The following is a 20,694-nucleotide window of genomic DNA, read 5'->3' as shown; positions in this document are numbered from 1 at the left end:
GGTGGAGGGGTGAGGCAGGGAACTTAAGGGGAGCCTGAAGGAGGAGGGCGGGGACCAGGTCTACAAGGTCATAGGAACTGGGGGAGCTAGGGAGTCACTGAAGACGCTGAGAGGTTGGTCCTCATCTCCTACTGATTGAGGGCTGTTCCTGGGCACCATTAGCTCTCCTGCACCCTCCCCATCCATGCTGGCTCTGGGAAGAACTCAGGCCCAGCACTTGCAGGCCCTGGGAAGCCAGCCATGGGCTGCACTGTGCAGGCAATGGGATATGGAGAAGACACCAGACCCTACAAGGGGCACAGAGTTGCCTAGGCCTTGCCACCACCTCTCTGTCCAGGGAGAAAGGCTGTGCCTGTGCTTGCCTGCGCGCATGTGCATAGAGATGGGCATGAGGACATCTGTGCTCCAGGGACACATCGTTGACAACTGCGGTGTGGGAGCTGTGCAGCTCCTGCTCAGGAAGGGGCATCCAGCAGGGGAGCATCTGGGCCCGCGGAGAAGCTGGGTTGTCCTTGAAGGCCATATGACCCGCCCTGCCCTGCCAGCTCCCCAAGCTCTGCTGTGCCCTTAAATAGAAAAGGGATTGGAGAGCCATATGGGGGACAAGGACAGGGGTAGGGGTGGGAGGGGAGGAGGGGCTGCACTGAGGGGAACAAAAGATCATTCTGGTTGGTGAGTGTCAAGTCACTACAACTGAGACGGGGTTCTCCATTCTGCCTCTCACCCAGGGCAGGAATAAGAGCACGATGCAGCCATGGGGGTGGCGGAGAGGGCAAGGGGCTATAGAGGGGCTGAGCTGGAGTGCCTGCCCCCTCCCCGGTTGTGTCTCCTGGCTACTCCAGCTGTTACTCCAAAGGCCTCCAGTGCACCCAGGCGTATGCTGAGTCCATGCCAGAGAATTAAGTAGCTGCCCCTGGAGGGGTGTCAAGGACTCACTGCCCTTAACTGTGGAGCCCTGGGGGCTTGCAGTTGTCAGAGAAGCTGAGCATAAGGAAGGGGTATCCCTGAACTTGAGCCTCGGCCCCTTCAAATCCAGAGACTGTAGGAGGAGGGGCTGTTTGGGAACCCCAAACAGCCCCTGTGCTAGGACCTGAGGTTCAGTGCTGTAGTCCTTCCATGGTAAGTGTATGCTGTGGGCTTCATGCAGCAGCCAGGCTGGACCCAGGCCAAGCATCAGAAGCTGTTCTGCTCCAAGGCTGTGTGTGTAGGATAAGGAGGGAGTGAGGAATACACATCACTGCTCCAAGGAAGGGTCTGGCAGCCTCAGAGACTCTAGAACAGTCCCTGCCCCTGGTGCTCCAAAGAACCTTGCTTCATGTCACATGCAGAGGCCAGAGTCTCCTAAAAGTCTCCCATACCTGAGCCTCTTTTGCCCTAAGACCTTCTTGGTGGAAGGAAGCTATTCAGTTTCCAGGTCCTGCTGCCTGCCCTGGCCCTCAGGCCATGCACCCTGGGCCATGCACCTGAGTCAGGACTAGAGCAGCCAGATGTGGGGAAAACATATATTAAGGGAAGGAAGGAGGTTTGGGGATCTTGGATACTAAGGCCTTGTTTGGGACCAACTATAGATTGCTTTGCAAGCCACAAGTAACAGGTATTAGCTAACCCTCAACTTGCTCAGGGAGATTGGGAAGTTTTGCAGCAGAGAAAAGCAAGGACCAACGACTGATCTAGGATGGAGGGCTTGGCTCACTATCCCGGGTAGCATCTTCAGGCCTTCGATTGGGAGGCTGAGACCCAGAAAGCAGCCAGAACAGCAAGGAGGCCTCAGCTTCAGACTGATCCGTGAGGTGCCTGGATGAAGATAAGACAGGCTGGGCCCAGCTGCAGAGGCCAGCTGTGCTGGAGCGATGAGGACTCTGTGCACCCAACCTCTGTGCCCCACCTTCTCCACCCCCTCTACTCCTTAAAATAATGCCTAGCCTCTGACTGTGCAGCCTAGGCCATCAGAAGCCACAGAGGGCCTCTTCGCCCCCCCCTGCCCCCAGGCTCTGCCCAGCCCCTGTGGGGGTGTGATTAGCCTCCGGTTTGGGGCAGGGGTATCTCATGATAAAAGTGAACTAAAACAGAGAGGGCCTACAAACAGCAATCCTGGGCATTACTGTGTGGGTTCCCAAATACCAGGACACACAAGTAAGTTTTACCTGCTCTCTCTTTCTCTTCTGCCCTGTGAATGGGTCTCCCATTTAACAGATGGGGAAAGTAGAGCTCAGAGAGGACACAGACCTCCCTAAGGACACTCAGCTGTAATGTGGTTAGATGAGAATCCACTGTGGTCTCCACAAGTGTTTGTTGGCAATGGCAGAGCTTTGCAAGTAACCTTCCCTACCCCACTCCCAGCCTCAGTACCTGCCCCAGGGACATTCCTCTACCTCCCAGTCTAGAGCGCATTCAGAAATGAGTAGGGGCAATGGGAGGTGGATCCTCAGACTGGGTCACAGGTTGTCTACTTTCCAGTGTCCAGGCCCATCCCAGCTCCATCTTGAAGCATGGCCTCCCACCCTGCCTGCTAGCCACCACCCTGCAGGTCCTGAGTTACAGCCTGCAGCTCAAGCTCCAAAGAAGCATGACAGTGTGAGGTTGTTGTTTAGAGAGAACTCCCCTCCTTCTGTCCTTCATAAGGTCCTGGACAGACCCTGCCTTATTGCCTATTGGACCTAGGCAAAAGGTCCGGGTGGAGTTGCAGGGTCGGGGGAGAGTCTTAGAGACCTGGGGAGCACTACCAGCTGGGGTAGGCAACATGGAAGGAGGTGTCCCTGCCTGTCTCACCTTCATTCCCAGGGTATATGGCAGGGTCCTACAGCCATCTAGTCCCTCCCCAGCTCTGCACTACCTCCAATCACAGAGCAGAAGAGGAAACCTGCAAACCAAGGGTAGAAGAAGGGGCCAGAGAACTGGATGCCTACCTACTTTTCTGAAGTGTCCTCCCTGGCTGTAAACCCGCTCCCCATACATGCTGCCCTCACTGCCCTGAATGAAAGTGAATGTCACTTGGGTCACTTGGGAAGGCAGAGACCTGGGCCCCCACGGCCCCCACAGCTCAAGCCTTAGCTGAGGGGGGCAGCAGGGAACAGGAAGATGCTGCGAAGCTGTCATAAGAGACTGGGGGTCTGCAGAGTCCAGAGGAAGAATCACAGACTAGGAAATGGGCCAATGGCTACAATGTAAATGTGCCAACTAAGCAGCAAGTAGTTACGAAGGAGGGCAACCCACAGGGCTGATGACCCTAGATGGGACATGGGGCAGGAGAGCAGATGCATTCTAGGGAAGCAAGGATTGAACAGGTGGCAGAAAGCCTTCACCTGGCTTGGTTCCAGGAGAAGCCATGGAGTGGGTGGAGCCTTCAGAGAATTTGAGCGCAGAGCTCCAGGAGCCCAAGGGCAGATCAGTGAGGAAGGTGGAAGTGGGCTCCCACAGATGGCCACGTTTACTGGACCCCAGTGTGGGGCATATGGCCACTGACAGGTCCTGAAGAACAGAGGCACTGCAGGTGAATGGAATTAACTCTTGTTTTGTTTATGATGATAGAATGCATATAACATAAAACATAACCATTTCAGCCATGTTATACACCATAAATGTGTCATTATATATCAATAAAATATATTATTCATAAGGTTGTACAACTGTCCCCACTCTCTACTTCCAGAATATTTTCATCCCTTCCCTCCCACATGGAATTCCTATAACCCAACCAGCTGTCACATACCAGAGCCCTGGTACCACCATAAATTTGCTTCTTTTCTAGTATTTGTCATTTCATGTGGCTTTTTTCTCACCTTGAAAAACATATTTTCAAGGTTCATCCACAATGCAATGTGTAATTTTTAAAAAAGTTGCTTTCATGGCTGGACAACGCTTCTTTCTATGCAGAGACCACGTCCTGTCCATTTGTCAGTTGAGGGAATCAGATTCTTTCTGTGTGTCCCAAGTTTTCATCTGCAGTGCTGTGATGGGCACATACAAGTGTCCGCTTGAACAAAATTCAATTCTTGTAGATATATGCCCAGAATTAGACGTGCTGGGTCATTTGATCATTCTCGTTAAATCAATAAACGACCTCTCTTTTCCACAGTGGCTGCACCATTTTTGCATTTTCACCAGCTGTAGCTTTTGTTGTTGTTTTTGTTTACTAATAGCCAACCCAGAGGGCATGTAGGTCTTGGTTGCTAAAAGATCCCCCACAATCTCTTGTTTGATAGCAAGATCCCAGTGAGAATCTGGGTTGTCTTAGCTGGGGGAGGGGGAACAGCTTTTATGAGGGGCGGTGGACCCAGCTGTCATCTCCCTAAAGTACTTGTGAGGCAGGCAGACCATACAGGGTCTTTGGTTATCAGGGCCACTTGCAAGCCTAGCCCATAGATCTACCCATCCATCCACCCGAGGACACTTCCAAAAGACTATTGCAATCTCCAGATGGTTCTGATAATATCCCTGCTGCCAGCCTGCCAGGCACCATGATCTTGATAATCAGGATGGATTTTTTTTTTCTTTAAGTATTACAAAATCACCAGTCTATTACCCTAAGTTGAACCTAAGTATTTAAGAACAAAAATAAACAACAGATGTGAGATTCAAAATTGCAAAAAAGAAAGATACAATAATAATAGGAAGATGAGTGGAAGCACAATTAAATAGTGAAATACAGAAATGAGGATAAATATATATTGTACATACAGACCTCTATTTCCTTAACATCCCCGAAATGAACGTCAAAATAAGCATTTGCCACAGAGGAAAAATGGAAAAGATAGGGACAATTTTTTAAAGTATCTTTAGTTGTACAAATGTGTTTCCATTTAACAAAGCATTTTATGAATATAATACATCTTAATTTCCACCCCCCTTTTGGACATTCTCACCCCTCTCCCTTACCCACCTCTTACCTCACTCTTTTGTTGTTGCTGTTTTTGTTTTTTCCGGTTGTGGAGCTTGAACTCTGGGCCTGGGCACTGTCTCTCAGCTCTTCAGCTCAAGGCAAGCACTCTATCACTTGAGCCATAGCTCCACTTCTGGTTTTCTGATGGTTTACTGGAGATAAGAGTCTCACAGACTTTCCTGCCAGGGCTGGCTTTGAACTGCAATCCTCAACTCTCAGCTTCCTGAGTAGCAAGGATTACAGGCGTGAGCTACCAGCACCTGACACTTACTGTTTTTTAATGCTAGTACTGGGTCTTGAATTCTGGGCCTAGACACTATCCCTGAGCTTTTTTGCTCAAGTCCAGCACTCTACCACTTCAACTCACAACTCCACTTTCCTCTCACTCTTGTTAATTTTGTAGGCTATGCATTGGCCTCGTGACTGAATTCTCCCCCTCGTCTCCTCTTCATTAACCAGGATGTTTATCCAGACAAGCAGAACCCTCCACTGGGGCATATGTGAAGGGGATGAGGATGAAGCCCTGGCAAAGGCCTTTCAGCCACACTAAGCCCAGGATCCCAATTCAAGATGCCCTCACATCCATGTGACCTTAAGCCCCACCTGTCAATCAACCTGTCCCTCAGAGTTCATTCCAAACCAAAGATCACCACCCTACCCATCCCCGGGCCCACCTAACCACCCCTAAATTCCCTCTGGGGGAATTTTACCATCAGAGCTGTAGTGCTCTTGTTCAACCTGTTCCTGTACTTTCTCTTGAAGCTTACTCTTACTCTAATAAACCCATTTCCCCAATGCTTGTCTGTGCTCTGCTCAGTTCTGTTTTGGGTTGCAAAGGACCTGGAACCAATACCCAGACAGAAGACTGGCATCCCTGAGACCCTTACCTGGTAAAGGCTTGGACTCAGGGAGGGGAGGGTGCCTAGTGGGGACACTGCCATGTGCTAAGAGCTGCCCAGGCTTAGTCTTCTCCCCTTCTTCAGTGACAGCCCACCCAAGGAGCAGCTGGCAGACTCTTCCCCTTGGCCCTGCCCACTTCTCTCCTCCCATCAGCTGGTAGCAAATCACCAGTCAGTCATATTTGGTTCATGTTCAGGTCCTGGCACTGTCCTGAACTCTTTTGCTCAAGGTTATCGCTCTACAACTTTGAGCCATAGCTCCACTTCCAGTTTCCTGGAGGTTAATTGGAGATAAGAGTGTCACAGACTTTCCTGTCTGCACTGGCTTTGAACCATGATCCTCAGATCTCAGCTTCTTGAGTAGCTAGGATAACAGGTGTGAGCCATCAGCACCTGGCCCTCACATGTTTCTGACAATTCACTTATTGTAATTACTGTTGGTCATCTCATTCAATGTTACATTAATAGATAATTCAGAAACAAACAAGAAAAAATATTTCTTATGAAAATTCAATTGAATACTTTAATAGACACTATAAGTAAGTTATGAAAAATAGATGTCAAAATATTAAGAAAAATAGATGTCAAATTAAATGTTGGTAAGACAGACAAATAATTAAACAAAGGGGGACTTTTGAAATCCACATGGGATCTACTTGCTAGCTGCTTTGGAAAGTCCTTTAAACTCACACTCCACTTCAAAGAATCCAGGACTGGGCCTTAACTAATTTTTTTTTCCAGAAGTAGGGATGGAGTTAAAGCCTGAACACCATGAACAAGAAGCAAGTGGGAGGCTGGGAAGGTGGCTCAGTGGTAGAGTGCTTGCCTTGCATACATGAGGCCCTGGGTTTGATTAATCAGCACCACATAAGCTGGAAGTGGTGCTGTGGATCAAGTGGTAGAGCACTAGCCTTGAGCTGAAGAGCTGAGGGACAGTGCCCATGCCCAGAGTTCAGGTCCCATGATAAAAAAAAAAAAAAGCAAGTGGCATGCATGGGCCATGCCCTAAGGGAAGATCTTGAGGCAGAGAGTGGAACAGCCAGGCTAGAGGCCTTAAGCTGAAAGGAGACTGAGCTTGGGAGTGGAGGTGGAGGTCCAGAGTGGAGCAGAAAAATCCACTCTGAGATTCTCTACAGAGCCTATGCCACTATGAGCCTTGGCAATCTGGCTAAGGCCTCATCTCCCCCCGCTCCCCCGCCCCCCCAGGAGTGGGCCCTGTCCTGCAAGTCCTTAGCACATGAGAACTGAGCACAGCATGCTGGTGTCTGGGGCAGAGCAACCTAGAGCATGAGCTCCAGACCCCACATCCCTCTCTTCGGTTCCAGCACACCAATAGATTCCCTGCACACACCACTTTTCAACCCCACCCCATGGCAGGTGGAGAAGGCTGGGACAGGACATGCTGGGTGACCTGTGAGATCACATGGGTACCAGAGCTGGGGTGGAAACAGGCCAAGCCAGCGCCTGAGGATCCTGACCTCAGACCCAAAGTTTATGGTTATCCGACTTCTCTCTCTCCACCTGGAAGTCCGGCCCACCCCTCTCAGAGAAGAGGCAGAGAAAGAGGCACAGAAGGCAGCTCAAAATGTAAGACATGGAGGCCCAGTGACTTGAGCAGCACGAGAGCCCCTAGTCTTAGCTGAATCCACTTGGGTTTCTCTGAACGTCCATTTTATTCATTTGTGAACTTGAGTGTGTTGGGGTAAGGTTCAGCTGCTATAACAAAGAGGCCCACAAGACGTTTATAGAAGACTATGTATCTCTCTTTGCCACAGTCCATGAGCACCCCAAGCAAGTACTCCGTGCAGGAATCCAGGGACCTGCTCCTTTCACTTTTTTCCCCATTTTGTAGGCGATTGTCCATCTCTTCATGGGCTGTCTCTCGGGTATAAGAAAGAAGAGAGGGTGGATAGAGATCTCTGCAGACTTTTCTTGATTCCTCCTGGCAGGAACTTTGTGGTGTAGCAGTTCCTAACTGCACAGGATGAATCTTTATCATGTCATGAGAATTTCTGTCATGTTCCTGAAGGACAGCTTGTAGCCACGGACTGGGTGGATGTTAGGAATAAAATACCTGGCACCTCAAAGATGCTCAGCAAAAAGTATTCGACATTGAGTAAAAGATGTAGGAGCTCACAAGCCCACAGGTCCAATGCCCCCCCCTTTTTTTTAGGCAACTAAAGTAGAAGGCCTAGAGAAGAAAGATAACTTGCCTATTCACCCAGAGACAACACTGGTCCTGAATCCTGTCTGGAATCCTCAACCCCAGCTTTGCAGCAATCATGGCAAGTTACCTGTTCTAGCTCTAGTAGAGCCTGGGCACAATGGGGCCAGGGGTCAGGCTTGGGGAACCACAATTGTGAGGAGGATCACAGACTCTACAACAGTGTTGTGGGCTGGAGGTAACACAGCTTTATGACTAGATAGGTGTGGCCCTGGTTTCCAGGGACGGATGGCCAAGCTGGTCTGTGACAAAAGGCCACACCCACCCACCTCCCATCCCCTGGCAGGAGAACTGGGCTGGGGTCAGCTAAACACCTGGGGACGGCACAGAAGGTCGCTGAGGAGGATGGCGTACCAGGGTGTCCTCCTCCCCATGGACTTGCTCCTCCACCTCCTCCTCCTCAGCATGATGGTCCGGGGCGAGTACGGGGTGGTCCACGTGGTCTCCGAGAACTGGACCAAGGACTACTGCATCCTCTTCAGCCCCGACTATGTCACTCTCCCCCGGGACCTACACCATGCCCCACTCTTGCCCCTGCACGATGGCACTAAGGTATCCTGGTGCCCAGGTGAGAACTCCTTCCATCAGGCCCAGTCCAGCCCCCCAAGACAGCGGCCTCTCTACCAGACCACCGCCATGGTAATGAGGGGCAACTGCAGCTTCTATGCCAAGGGCTGGCTGGCGCAGGACCGGGGTGCCCACGGACTGCTCATCGTGAGCCGCGTTAGCACCCAGCAATGCTCAGATGCCGGCTGGGTGAGCCAGGACTCCCGTAAGCTCCTGCCGGACCTCACCATTCCCGTGGCTGTGCTCCGCTACACCGACATGCTCGACATCCTCAGCCACACCCACGGCCACACCAACGTCCGCGTGGCCATCTATGCTCCCCCAGAGCCCATCATCGATTACAACATGGTGGTCATTTTTGTCCTGGCTGTGGGCACTGTGGCATTGGGCGGCTATTGGGCTGGCTTGATGGAGGCTGACCGGTTACAGCGACGCCGTGCCCGAGGAGGAGGGGGGCCTAGAGGTCACCATCAGCTGCCGGTATCAGCAGCCGAGAGGGGCCAGGAGGATGAAGATGATGACGATGGGCCTGTGGACTTCACACCAGCCATGACAGGTGCTGTGGTTGCCATGTCCTGCTCAATCATGATATTGCTCTATTTCTTCTATGACTGCTTCATCTACATCATGATCGGGATCTTTGGCTTGGGGGCCAGCACCGGTCTCTACAGCTGCCTGGCACCCCTTGCACGCCACCTGCCCCTACAGCAGTATCAGTGGCTTCTGCCTGGCCGTCGAACTTACCTGAAACTTCCAATGCTGTTACTGGCGGTCCTGTGCACACTGGTGACCCTCTTCTGGGTGGTCTACCGCAACGAGGACCGCTGGGCTTGGCTCCTGCAGGACACGCTGGGCGTGGCCTACTGCCTTTTTGTCCTACGTCGTGTGCGGCTGCCCACACTCAAAAACTGTGCCTCCTTCTTACTGGCCCTGCTGGCCTTTGATGTCTTCTTTGTCTTTGTCACCCCTCTGTTCACCAAGACCGGAGAGAGCATCATGGTGGAGGTAGCAGCAGGCCCGTTAGATTCTTCCAGCCACGAGAGACTGCCCATGGTCCTCAAAGTGCCGCGAATGTGCTTCTCAGCCTTGACCCTGTGCGACCAGCCCTTCTCCATCCTGGGCTTTGGTGACATTGTGGTCCCAGGCTTTCTAGTTGCTTACTGTCACCGCTTTGATGTTCAAGTCCGCTCCCACCAGGTGTACTTCATGGCCTGTACTGTGGCCTACGCTGTGGGTCTGCTGGTCACCTTTGTTGCCATGATTCTCATGGAGATGGGCCAGCCTGCCTTACTCTACTTAGTGTCCAGCACCCTGCTCACCAGCCTGACGGTGGCTGCCTGGCGCCAAGAGCTCACTCTCTTCTGGACTGGCAAAGGCAGAGTCAAGACAACGGCCCGACCTGTGGCAGGGTTCTACGGTGTTCTTGCAACCAACTCCATACAAAAGCAGGAAGGCCCAGAAGCAGACGCTAGCCCCTGCAAGTGTAAGATGGTCATGGAGCAAGAGGAAGAGGACTCAGAAAGCAACGTTGAAGAAGACACAACTGATATGGTCACCATATCAGATGACGAAGCCACCAACCCAGAGGGCCACAGTGAGAGCTCTGAGGGCTGGAGCGATGCCAACCTGGACCCGGAGGAGCTGCCCCCTCCCTCCTCAGAGACCTCAGAGGAGTTGATGCCACTGATGCCAATGGCCATGTTGATCCCGCTGATCCCGCTCATGCCCCCACCCTCAGAGCTGGGCCCTATCCACGCCCAGGCCCAGGCCCACGATGCCAGCCAGTCCTGGACAGGTCTTCACAAGAGGAAGGGTGTGAAGGTAAAGAAGAGTATGTCCACACAGGCTCCCCTGTGAACTGGAGCCTCTGGGGTCCTATGCCTCTCACCAGTTGGCAGAACACTGCAGAGCCAAGCCACCCATGGCAAGAACAGATCGGGGCATTAGAGAAATTCCATGTCTACCCGAGGAGCCTCTTTGCTTGTTAGGGCTGTAAGAGGGCAGTGACCTGTGCAAGGCTAGAGGGTCCTTGGGAGTTGGGACAATTCTTATGTGGTTTGGAGAGGAAACTGAGGCTAGAGAGGGCACATGGCTTGCACAAGTTCACTCAGGAAGGACTTCACTGGGCAGCTACTTTTCCTTTCCTTAACTGCCTGAGCCCCAGTTCCTTAGCCTGGTAGCTCAGCTGTCATCTTATCCCTGCTAGCCCCAGCCTCACTGCCCAAGCTCTGCCAGCTCTCGGACCAAGAGGATCATTGTTATTCTTGGATTCCCCTTACATCCTCACCCTCTGTCTTAGCACACGCTATTCCCTCTGGCTGAGATTCCCTTCCTACCCCCAGGCAGAAATCCGCCAACTCAGATTTCCTGCCTCACTAGAAAATTCCTAGCATCCTTCAAGTCTTTGCTGGGCACATCCACCCCCAGCCCAGACAGCAGTTCTAAACCCAGTACATTCCGACAGTCAGCTACCCATTCCATCCACAGCTAGTAAATAAGGCCCTGCTGTGTGCCTGTCCTTGTGGTGGGCACAGAGCAGGGGAGGGGGAGAGGGTGCTGCTGATCGAGAGGAAAAGTGGAGACATAGCACAGACAAGAATCAACCTGAGAATGGTCTTAAAGTGTGGGCAAGAGGGGTAGAGAGGCTACTGAGAACACACAGACCAGGGCTTGAGTTCCCTCCAGGTCTCACTAACTCTGGGTAACAGATGGATATCTTTGGGCTTAGATGTTGCTTGATGAGAGCAAAGGGATGAATGTCTTCCCAAATGAGAGGCTCTGTGAGAGGAGGAGAGCCATAACCCCAAGAGGTAGCATTGCACTATGGGTAGGATCCTAGAGCTGAGGGGCCCACTTGAAATTCTGTCTCAATCACTGACTTGGATTTTATCTTTGAGTGAGTGACCTCACATCTCAGTGCTTAGTCTGCTGATCTGTAAAGTGGGGGTAACCATAGGGCCAACCTACCATGGGGTTGCTGGTCAATCTGAGTGAGGTGGCCGTCAGGAGCTTGGCACAAAGGCCTGCAGGGACAAATTGCTTCATGAGGCTAACTGAGGCGGTTGTCCTTCCCTAAATGCAAGCCTCACTTGCAGAATCCAATCCAACTCCTGCAAGGGCTGGAGAGGAGGGATCGGTTCCTCCTGAAGCTTCCCCTCCCTTCCCATGCCACCTAGCAACAGACCCCCCATGCCCATTTCCCTGACTCCTCATCCTCTTGTGCCTCTCCTCCACCGGGAATGTTTTTCTACTTCCTGACCCTGCCATTCACCCCCAGAAGTTGACCTCGCTGGCTCCTCCCCTTTCCGGTCCCTGCTCACATATTTCCTTCTCAGGGAGTCTTTCCTTGTCACGCTTTCTGAATATGCTGGCCTTAGTCATTCCACTGCTCCTTGGTTTTCTTGTTCTCCCCAGTGGAGTTCAGCTTCATGAAAAGCAGAGGTCTCATGCATCCTGCTCATTTGCGTGGTTTCAGGACCAAGGATAGAGTCTGACACATAATAGGTACTTGACTTGTTGGAAGAGTAAACAAATGAATGTATGAATGAAGGAACAAACAGATGAGTGAATGAAGAAATGAATGAATGATGAATGAATCAATGAATGAGCAAATGAACAAATGAAATGCTGATCCCATTTGAATGGTAGAGGAAAGTGGACACTATTCAGGCTACCTCACCAGGGTCCTAGAGGGCCCTGGTTAGTGGGAAGGTTAGATTTAGGGAGTCTATGATGGAGGAGGGTATAAGATGGAGATGAGGGGCAGGTAAGGCAAGGGTACAGGGGATAAGCACTTTAAAGCCCCACTTGCAGGGGAGACACACAGCCATTCAACAACCACAGAGCCAGGCGGGACAAGGACAGAGGGAAGCTCAAGCCAGGACACTGACTGGAGGTGTTGGCAGCCCCTCCCACTACGGCCAGAGGCCATCTGGCCTGGACAGAGGGGCCGCCACAGGCCCTGGCCCAGCCCCAGCCCAGGCAGCCTCCTGCTGCTGCCCTGCGTCACTGGACCTGCAGGACGGGCTACACCCCTGCTAGGCCCAAGGGGAAGGGCTGGACAGAACCCAGGCTTTTTGCCCTTTGGGCCCCAGAGTGAGGGCTGGGACAGGCCAGGAGTGCTGGCTTCCAGGCAGGGTGGCTGTGAGGACACCCACCAGAGGTGTAGCCAGACAGGGCTGGGAAGGGAGTCACCTCCTCCTCATCTCCTGGGGGCCTGATGGCAGATAAGGCTGAGGGGGCTAGAGATGCAGCTGCCCCCTCCCCCACAGCTTGGTAATTGGTTAGAAAGATCAGAGTGCCCACGGGGATCCTGGAATCGATGGCTGAGATGGCTCATGGGCATTGGAGGGAACCCATGACCCCTCACCCCAGCACAGCCCAAGCTCTGCTCCTCACCAAGAAATCATCACCTGAGTTTCAATCTGCTCTGGTCCCTGGCCTCTAACAGGCCAATTTGTGAAGCATCTAGGGAGACAGCCCCAGCTTCCAGAGGCTCACTGGAGGGTTCAGCTAACTCAAATGGGAGAGGGCATTGTATCTTCCCTCACATAGGTCCCCCCTCCAAGCCTGCGCTCCTGTGTCTCCTTTTTGTGTGTGTGCAGGTGCTGGGGCTTGAATTCAGAGCCTGGGCGCTATCCCTGAGCCTTTGTGCTCAAGGCTAGCTACCTACCATTTGAACCATAGCACCACTTCCAGCGTTTTCTGAGTAGTTTATTGGAGATAAGAGTCTCATAGACTTTCTGCTTGGGCTGGTTTTGAACTGAATCCTCAGATCTCAGCCTCCTGAGTGGCTAGGATTACAGGCGTGAGCCATTGGTGGCTGGCACGAACCTCCTTTTTTTTTTTGTCCTGGGCTTTCTCTCAGAACCCAGGCACTGACCCTGAGCCTCTCTGTGTTCAAGGCTAGTGCTCTACCACTTGAGCCACGGTGCTACTTCTGGCTTTTTTCTGTTTATGTGGTACTGAGGAATCAAACCCAGGGCTTCATGCATGCTATGTAAGCACTCTACCACTAAGCCACATTCCCAGCCCGCACCTCCTTATAACTCTCCTGACACCACTAACAAGGCCCAGGGACAACAGCCCTTCGAATGTGAACTCAAAAAGCTAGACACCTACAACCTGCACCCTACCATGTCCTCTGCCTATCCAGAAAGGGGAGAAGGTCAAGCTTTTCTCTACTGCCAGGCAGCTGGCAGCAATGCTGCCTGTCACACCCATGAGGCTGGGCAAGCACTCTGAGAATGGACGGCGGGGTGTGTAGACACAAGTACATGTAGGTTCATAGGCACCTACTAAAAATGCAGATCCTTGGGCTCCGGGTTCTGATTGGTTAGGCTTAGGAAGGACTAGACATCTGTGCATTTGAGGAGCTCCCACCCCCACCCCAGGCTGAGCACCACCAGAGGACAGCCATCACCCCTCTTCTGGACCAGAGGACAAGGAAGAGAGAGACCAGGACTCAATGAGCAAAGCCCAGAGCAGACCCCACCTCCCACCCTGTCACCCACATCCTGCTTGGATCCAAGGTTCCCTTCCCCCACCCCTAGGCTTGCACAACTAAAGATATGTCCACCACCATCCTCCTCCGGCCAAAATCTGGGGCAGGAGGAAATGAGCCAACTTCACTAGCCCTTCAACCAGCTCCACCCTCCCCCTTTGCCCTAGAATGTTCTGACCTGGAGGCAGAGGTTATTTTTTTCGTCGTGCACTGGGCCTATTGCAGGTGCTAAATAAAACATCTGTCAGATAAATCTGCAGGCAAAATGAAAAGTCCCTCTTACTAGTTATGTGCCCTTGGGACACAAATATCCTTGCTCATGCAAAGGGCATCGTGGGAGCACTGACTATCCCAGGGTTGTGTTCAATATTAAACTATCCAAGGAAAGAATTGAACCCCATGGCTGGTGCAGACAGATGTATGTGTACCTGTACACCTGTACACAGACACGCAGCATACCACACACATGGACGCACATGTCCCAAATACAAACCCACATGAGCACATGCCACATCTGCACCCATACCTAACATTGGTACATGTCCTTGTGTACTCTTCTCAGGCACACATGTGTGCACACAGGGACTCTGACCTGTTTCCCTTTAGATCTAGTCCTTCTCCACAGGCCTTTCCTGGGCTCTCAGAAATGAGGGAGGGGGAGGCGGGATACCAGTCTCTGAGGGCTGGTGATCTGTGTCTTTACCTCTAGGCCTGCTCCTTTCCTAGTCAGGCAGACAGATGTATTTCTATCCTCTTTCAAGAGAGATTTCTGGCCAGGCACTGGTGGCTCATGCCTATAATCCTACCTATTCAGAAAGCTAAAGCGTGAGGATCTCAGTTCAAAGCCAGGCCCTGTAGGAAAATTCTTGAGATTTTTGTCACCAATTAACCACCCCCCCCCAAAAAAAAAAAGCCAGAAGTGGAGCTGTGGCTCAACTGGTAGAATGGCAGTCTTGAGGAAAAAAAAATTCAGGGACAGTGCCCAGGCCCTGAGTTCAAGCCCCAGGACCAGCACGCACGCACACAGAATTCTATCAGTTCTGTGAGCTACTCAAGGCCAGACCTAGGGCTCCAGGTAGCCTCATCCACCTCTAGGACTGCATTCTTCTGTCTTTATTTTTCAGGGGCCTCATTTAAACCCAGCAAGACCTCCATAGGTGTCAGTCTTGTTTCTTTCTTTCTTTTTTTAATGCAAGTGTTTGATGTCATAGCTTCTGGATTGAATTATTGAAAAGCAGCCCTCACCTATGGGATGCTCTAAGCCACAGGTGAAGAAAGAAAGAAAGGGATGGTCCACCCAGAGCCATACAGTGGCCAGACCACAGAAACAATGCAGCTCTGGTCTCCTGATTCCCCGTGTAGCAGCTGGGACCAGCTTCATCATCTGTACACTACCCCCAGGAAAATACTCGCCCGACCACTCCCTTAGCCATTAATCTTTAGTAATAAGTTTAGACCCTCTTTTTCTCTCACTGAGAAGTCTCTGTGGGGCTTTCTGAAGATATATGGTTAGGTGACAAGCACCTCTCAGCTAGAGTGGGAGGGAGCGAGGACATAGCTGGTCTCTTTTGACACCTAGGCTCAAAGCCAAGCATCAGTTTGACTTGCCAATAGGATCACAGACATTTGGTGACTTCCCCCTGCCCCATCCCCCTCCGCTCCAACTCTGCCTTTTGTGTGTTGCTATGCTACCACCTGCTGGTCAATACAATAACAGCAAGCAGATGCACACCACCTGGGAACTGCCATCCTAATTAGGGTAATGTTATATATGTATACCCATGTAAACTAAACTGCCTGTTAGCAGAGTTCCAATGCCCCCACACAAGCCCAGGGATGGACTTTGGGAGTAAGGAATTTGGGGCTGTCTGGGGTAGCGTATCTTGATTCTTAATATAATGAAGTAGTACAGTGCGACTTTATGAATGAATGATGCAAATACCTAGAGCCAATCCTGCACACCTGTCACTGCTCCCAGCAACGCTCACAGAACCAGGCCTCCTGGAGCTAGTGTTCTGAGATGCCGGTACCCACACCATGCTCATTCCTCCCATCCCAACACCAGAGCCGCCACCTGCCCACGCGATTTGTACCTTAGGCTCACCTCTGCTCTCAGGGCAGGTTCTGCAATGGTTGGTAACTTGGAGGGCAATTCCTGCCCTCCATGCTTGCTTTCCAAATGCTTAATCTTCAAGGTAGCTCCTCCCAGGGACTCAGCTCTCAGCCTTTAGGATTTCATCTGGAGTTCACAGGTGTGATGGTCTGGTGGTAGAAGGATTTCTAGAGAGACCAGAAAGGAGACTGGAGAGGCAGGTAGGTGGCTTGCACTAAGGCCATGTTCTAAGAAATGCCTCCAAGTAGCATCCTCTGCTTCCTGAAAGCTTGAATGGCAGAAAAGATTGGGATGGGAAGGAGGCAGGCAGGGAAAGTGTCCTGATTCACAGTGTTGACAGAGACCTTCCAGAACTCTCTAGTACTGAGGGTAGAGAGGGAAAACAGCCTGTCCCAGGGTCACACAGCCAGAAAGTTGCTAGGACAGTGACCAGGAACCTGGAAATTAACCCAAGAACCGTCATTCACGGCTGCCTGGATTCAGAGAGAAAAGAACTTGGGTGGGGGAATCTCAGCTCTAATCTACAATGGTCACAGAAGTGAACTTGGCAGGAGAGGCCAAGAGCCCAGGAGTTCTTCCCCTCTGTCCCCAGGGGCAGCCAATCCTTAAAGCCTATTATGATAATGCTCCCCAGAAGACATCCAGGAACCTGTGAATGGACATGGGTGTACAAACACTATCTAAGAGCCTGCTTTCAATTCTTTTACAGAAGTGAAATTGCTGATGTGTATATATATTATATGTGTGTGAATGTTACTTTACATGGATATTGGTGTACAAAGTCCATATATTGGTATACAGTGTCTTTATATATGAATGGTACCTTATATGGAATAGTTATACAAGCACTAAGATCCTGCTTTCAGTTCTTTTGCAGAAGTGAAATTTCTGATAGGTGTGTGTGTGTGTGTGTGTGTGTGTGTGTGTGTGTGTAAAGGTTTCTTGGAGCCGGGCACTCGTGGCTGTAATCCTAGCTACTCAGGAGGGGAGATCTGAGGATCCCGGTTCAAAGCCAGTCCGGGCAGGAAAGTCCGTGAGACTCTTATCTCCAATAAACCACTAGAAAACCAGAAGTGGCGCTGTGTGCCTTGAGCTGAAGAGCTGAGGGATAGTGCCCAAGCCCAGAGTTCAAGCCTCACGACCCGACCCACCAAAAAAAAATTGTTTCTTGGGTCAGTTTCCAGTTACTGGTCACTGTGTCCTTGTAGCCAGGTGGCTCTGTGACCCTGAACAGGCTGAATTCCCTCTCTACCCACAGTTCTGGAAAGTTCTGGAAGGTCTGCCAACACCATAAATCAGGACACTCTCCCTAGCCTCCTCACCTCCAGTCCTATCTGTCATTCATGTCTCCAGGAGACAGAGCAAGCTACTTCGAGGCATTTCTCAGAATGTGGACTTAGTGGAAGCCATCTACTCACTGCCCTAGTTCCCTGCCTGCTCACTCTAGAAATATTTCTACCAATTTCCACCACTATATATAGCACATATATAATATAATATATATTAAAGCTCATATATAGTCCCTTCCAGTGGCAGATAGATAGATAGATAGATAGATAGATAGATAGATAGATAGATAGATAGATAGATAGATAGATAGATAGATAGATAGGTAGATAGGTAGATAGATAGTGACAGTCTTAGGGCTTGCACTTAGGACCTGGGCCCTGTCCTTGAGCCTTTTTGCTCAAGGCTAGCACTTTACCACTTAAACCACACCTTCATTTCTAGCTTTTTGGTGGCTAATTGGAGATAAGCAACTCACAGACTTTCCTGCTCAGGCTGGCTTCTAACTGGCAGCCTCAGATCTCAGCCTTCTTAGTCATAGGGTTACAGGTGTGAGCCACCAACATCCACAAGGGTCCTGTAATTCTGTTTAGTTTTTAGAGTGACTACATATTATTTTCCAGAGACCTCATCGTGTTACATTCCCACCAATGGTACACAAGGGCTCCAATTTCTCACATCCTTGCCTACCCTTGTTATTTCCTGGTTTTCCATAGCCATCCTCCCGGGCAGGGGTGAGAGCGGCTGCTGGCTGGCTGGCACCTCGCTAAGGAGCAGTAATGCTAGTATCTTCCCCTGTATTTGGTAGTCACTGGCATATCTCCTTTGGAGAACTGTTTACTCAAATCCTTCACCAATTTTGGAATCTCGTTAGTATTTTCTACTCTGCATGTTTCAGATGGTTTTGGTAAGGTAGACCCAATCATGTGATCTCTGGGAAACTAGAGACATGAACATCTTTAAAGCTCATAATGCCCTTTGCTATATTTCTTTCCACTTTTTGAGTATCTGTTCACCCTTGGTACATGGTAAGATGTGAAAGTAGCAGAGCTGGGAATGTGGCTTATTGGTAGAGTCTTTATCTAGCATGCATGAAGCCCTACGTTCAATTCCTCAGTGCCACATAAAAAAGGCCAGAAGTGGTGCTGTAGCTCAAGTGGTAGAGTGCTAGCCTTGAGCAAAAGAAGCTCAGGGACAGTTCCCAGGCCCTGAGTTCTGGCAGCAGGACTCACAAAAAGAGAAAGAAAGTAGCAACTTCCCCCATGCCTTCAAGGCAGTATTGCTAACTCTCCACCATGAGAACAGCATGGACTCCACCTGTACGACTGACAGATCATGCGCCTGGGCTCCATACTCTCCATCCCGGTGCTTAACTACGAATCCTGCCACATACTACTTCCTGTTGACCCAAACATAGGAAAATCCATTGTTAAAGCCTTACCTGTGCCGGGCACCAATGGCTCACGCCTGAAATCCTAGCTACACAGGAGGTTGAGATCTGAGGATCATGGTTCAACGCCTGCCTAGGCAGTTAAGTCCATGAGACTCTTATCTCCAATAAACCACTAGAAAACTGGAAGTGGTGCTATGGCTCAAGCTGTAGAGCACTCGCCTTGAGCTGAAGAGCTGAGGGACAGCACCCAGGCCCAGAGTTCAAGCCCCACAACAGACCATAAAAAAAAAAGCCTTACCTGTGGCTGGGGAAGGTAGTGGGGAGGGGAAGAGTGGGCAACTGATACAACGTTATGGACAGTGGGAATACCCTTTCTTGTTCATATACATGGGGAGGGGCACATAATTACATTGTTCACTTTTAGTGGCACATGCCTATATTCCTAGCTTCTTAGGAGGCTGAAAGTAGAAGGATCATGGTTTGAGGCCAGCAGAAGCAGAAAGGTTCTCAAGACTGTGTGTCTGTGTGTCTGTATGCAAATGTGTGCATGCATGTTGGTGCTGGGGCTTAAACTCAGGGCCTGGGTGCTATTCCCTTAGCTTTTTCACTAAAGGCTGGTGCTTGAGCCACAGTTCCACTTCTGGCTCTTTGGTGCTTAGTTAGAGATAAGTATCTGATGGAATTTCCCGCCTGGGTTGGCTTTGAACAATGATCCTCAGAGCTCAGCTCCCTGAATAGCTAGGATGACAGGTGTGAGCCACCAGTACCTAGTTTGAGACCATATTTTTTTAAAATGCAAAAAGCAGGCCTGAAGGCGTGACTTAAGTGGTAGAATGCCACCTGAGCAAGTATAAGATTTGGAGTTCCAACCTCAGTACTATGAAAGTCCAACAACAAAAATAAAAGTACAAAAATCTCTTATATATTTTTTTAAAAAGTAGAAGATTTTGGAATAGTCTTACTACAACAAAAGGATCATATTTGAGGTGATGAATATGCTAATCACTCAAATTTGATCACTGCTTACTGTGTGCACGCATCCAAACCACACTATAACCTATGAGTATAGTCAACTATCATGTGTTACCTTTGAAAAAAATCAGAGCAGGGAATGTAGCTTAGTGGCAGAATGCTTGCCTAGCATGCATGAAGCCCTGATTCGATTCCTTGGCATCACATAAATAAATGAATAAAAATCCCCTGTACAGCCGGGCACTGGTGGCTCACGCTTGTAATCCTACCTACTCAGGAGGCTGAGATCTGAGGATCGCAGTTCCAAGCCAGCCCGGGCAGGAGAGACCGTGAGACTCCTATCTCCAATAAACCACCAGAAAACCGGAAGTGGTGCTGTAGCTCAAGTGGTAGAGCGCTCGCCTTGAGCTGAAGAGCTGAGGGACAGCGCCCAGGCCCAGAGTTCAAGCCCCATGACCGACAAAAAAAAAAAAAATCCCCTGTACATCACCTTTATAACAATAAAGTAAGTTTAAAAAACAAAAATAAAATTAAAAGAAAATGTAACATTAAATTTTTTAATTAAAATTAAAAAGTAATCAAAAGCCTATTTCAACATGTTATCCACCTGGCCATTCGGGTCCTTATTAAAGAAAAACACATAGCTAATCTCTTCCATGTACTTCTGGCTACAGGACCCCCCATTGCTCCTACCTGCCAAACCTGCCCCAGGTCCTCATTTACTGTCAAGGTGTGTTCCTCTTGGCCAATCTTGCATCCTACAAGCCCACACACACTGTGCATGGGGCTCTTCGCACATATTCATCATGCTCCTGCTGAACCATTCTACTTACCGGAAACCTTCCCCCAATTCCTAT

General features: G+C 50.4%; 1 protein-coding gene across 1 annotated transcript; it reads left to right on the top strand.

Annotated features, from left to right (window-relative positions):
- The first annotated feature begins 8,347 nt into the window (after nt 1-8,347).
- On the top strand, nt 8,348-10,426 carry Sppl2c (signal peptide peptidase like 2C). Its single transcript, XM_013033268.1, has one exon. The coding sequence runs from the start codon at nt 8,348-8,350 to the stop codon at nt 10,424-10,426; it is 2,079 nt and encodes a 692-aa protein (XP_012888722.1).
- The last annotated feature ends 10,268 nt before the right edge of the window (nt 10,427-20,694 follow it).

The sequence above is a fragment of the Dipodomys ordii genome, unplaced genomic scaffold (genome assembly GCF_000151885.1).
Source record: "Dipodomys ordii isolate 6190 unplaced genomic scaffold, Dord_2.0 Scaffold165, whole genome shotgun sequence".
Lineage (NCBI taxonomy): Eukaryota > Metazoa > Chordata > Mammalia > Rodentia > Heteromyidae > Dipodomys > Dipodomys ordii.
The sequence above is the reverse complement of the archived record's forward strand: the minus strand, read 5'-3'. Positions and strand labels throughout refer to the sequence as shown.

What these genes read in the sequence shown, in the direction of transcription:
- Sppl2c (XM_013033268.1), top strand. Translation starts at nt 8,348, where the DNA reads ATGGCGTACCAGGGTGTCCTCCTCCCCATGGACTTGCTCCTCCACCTC.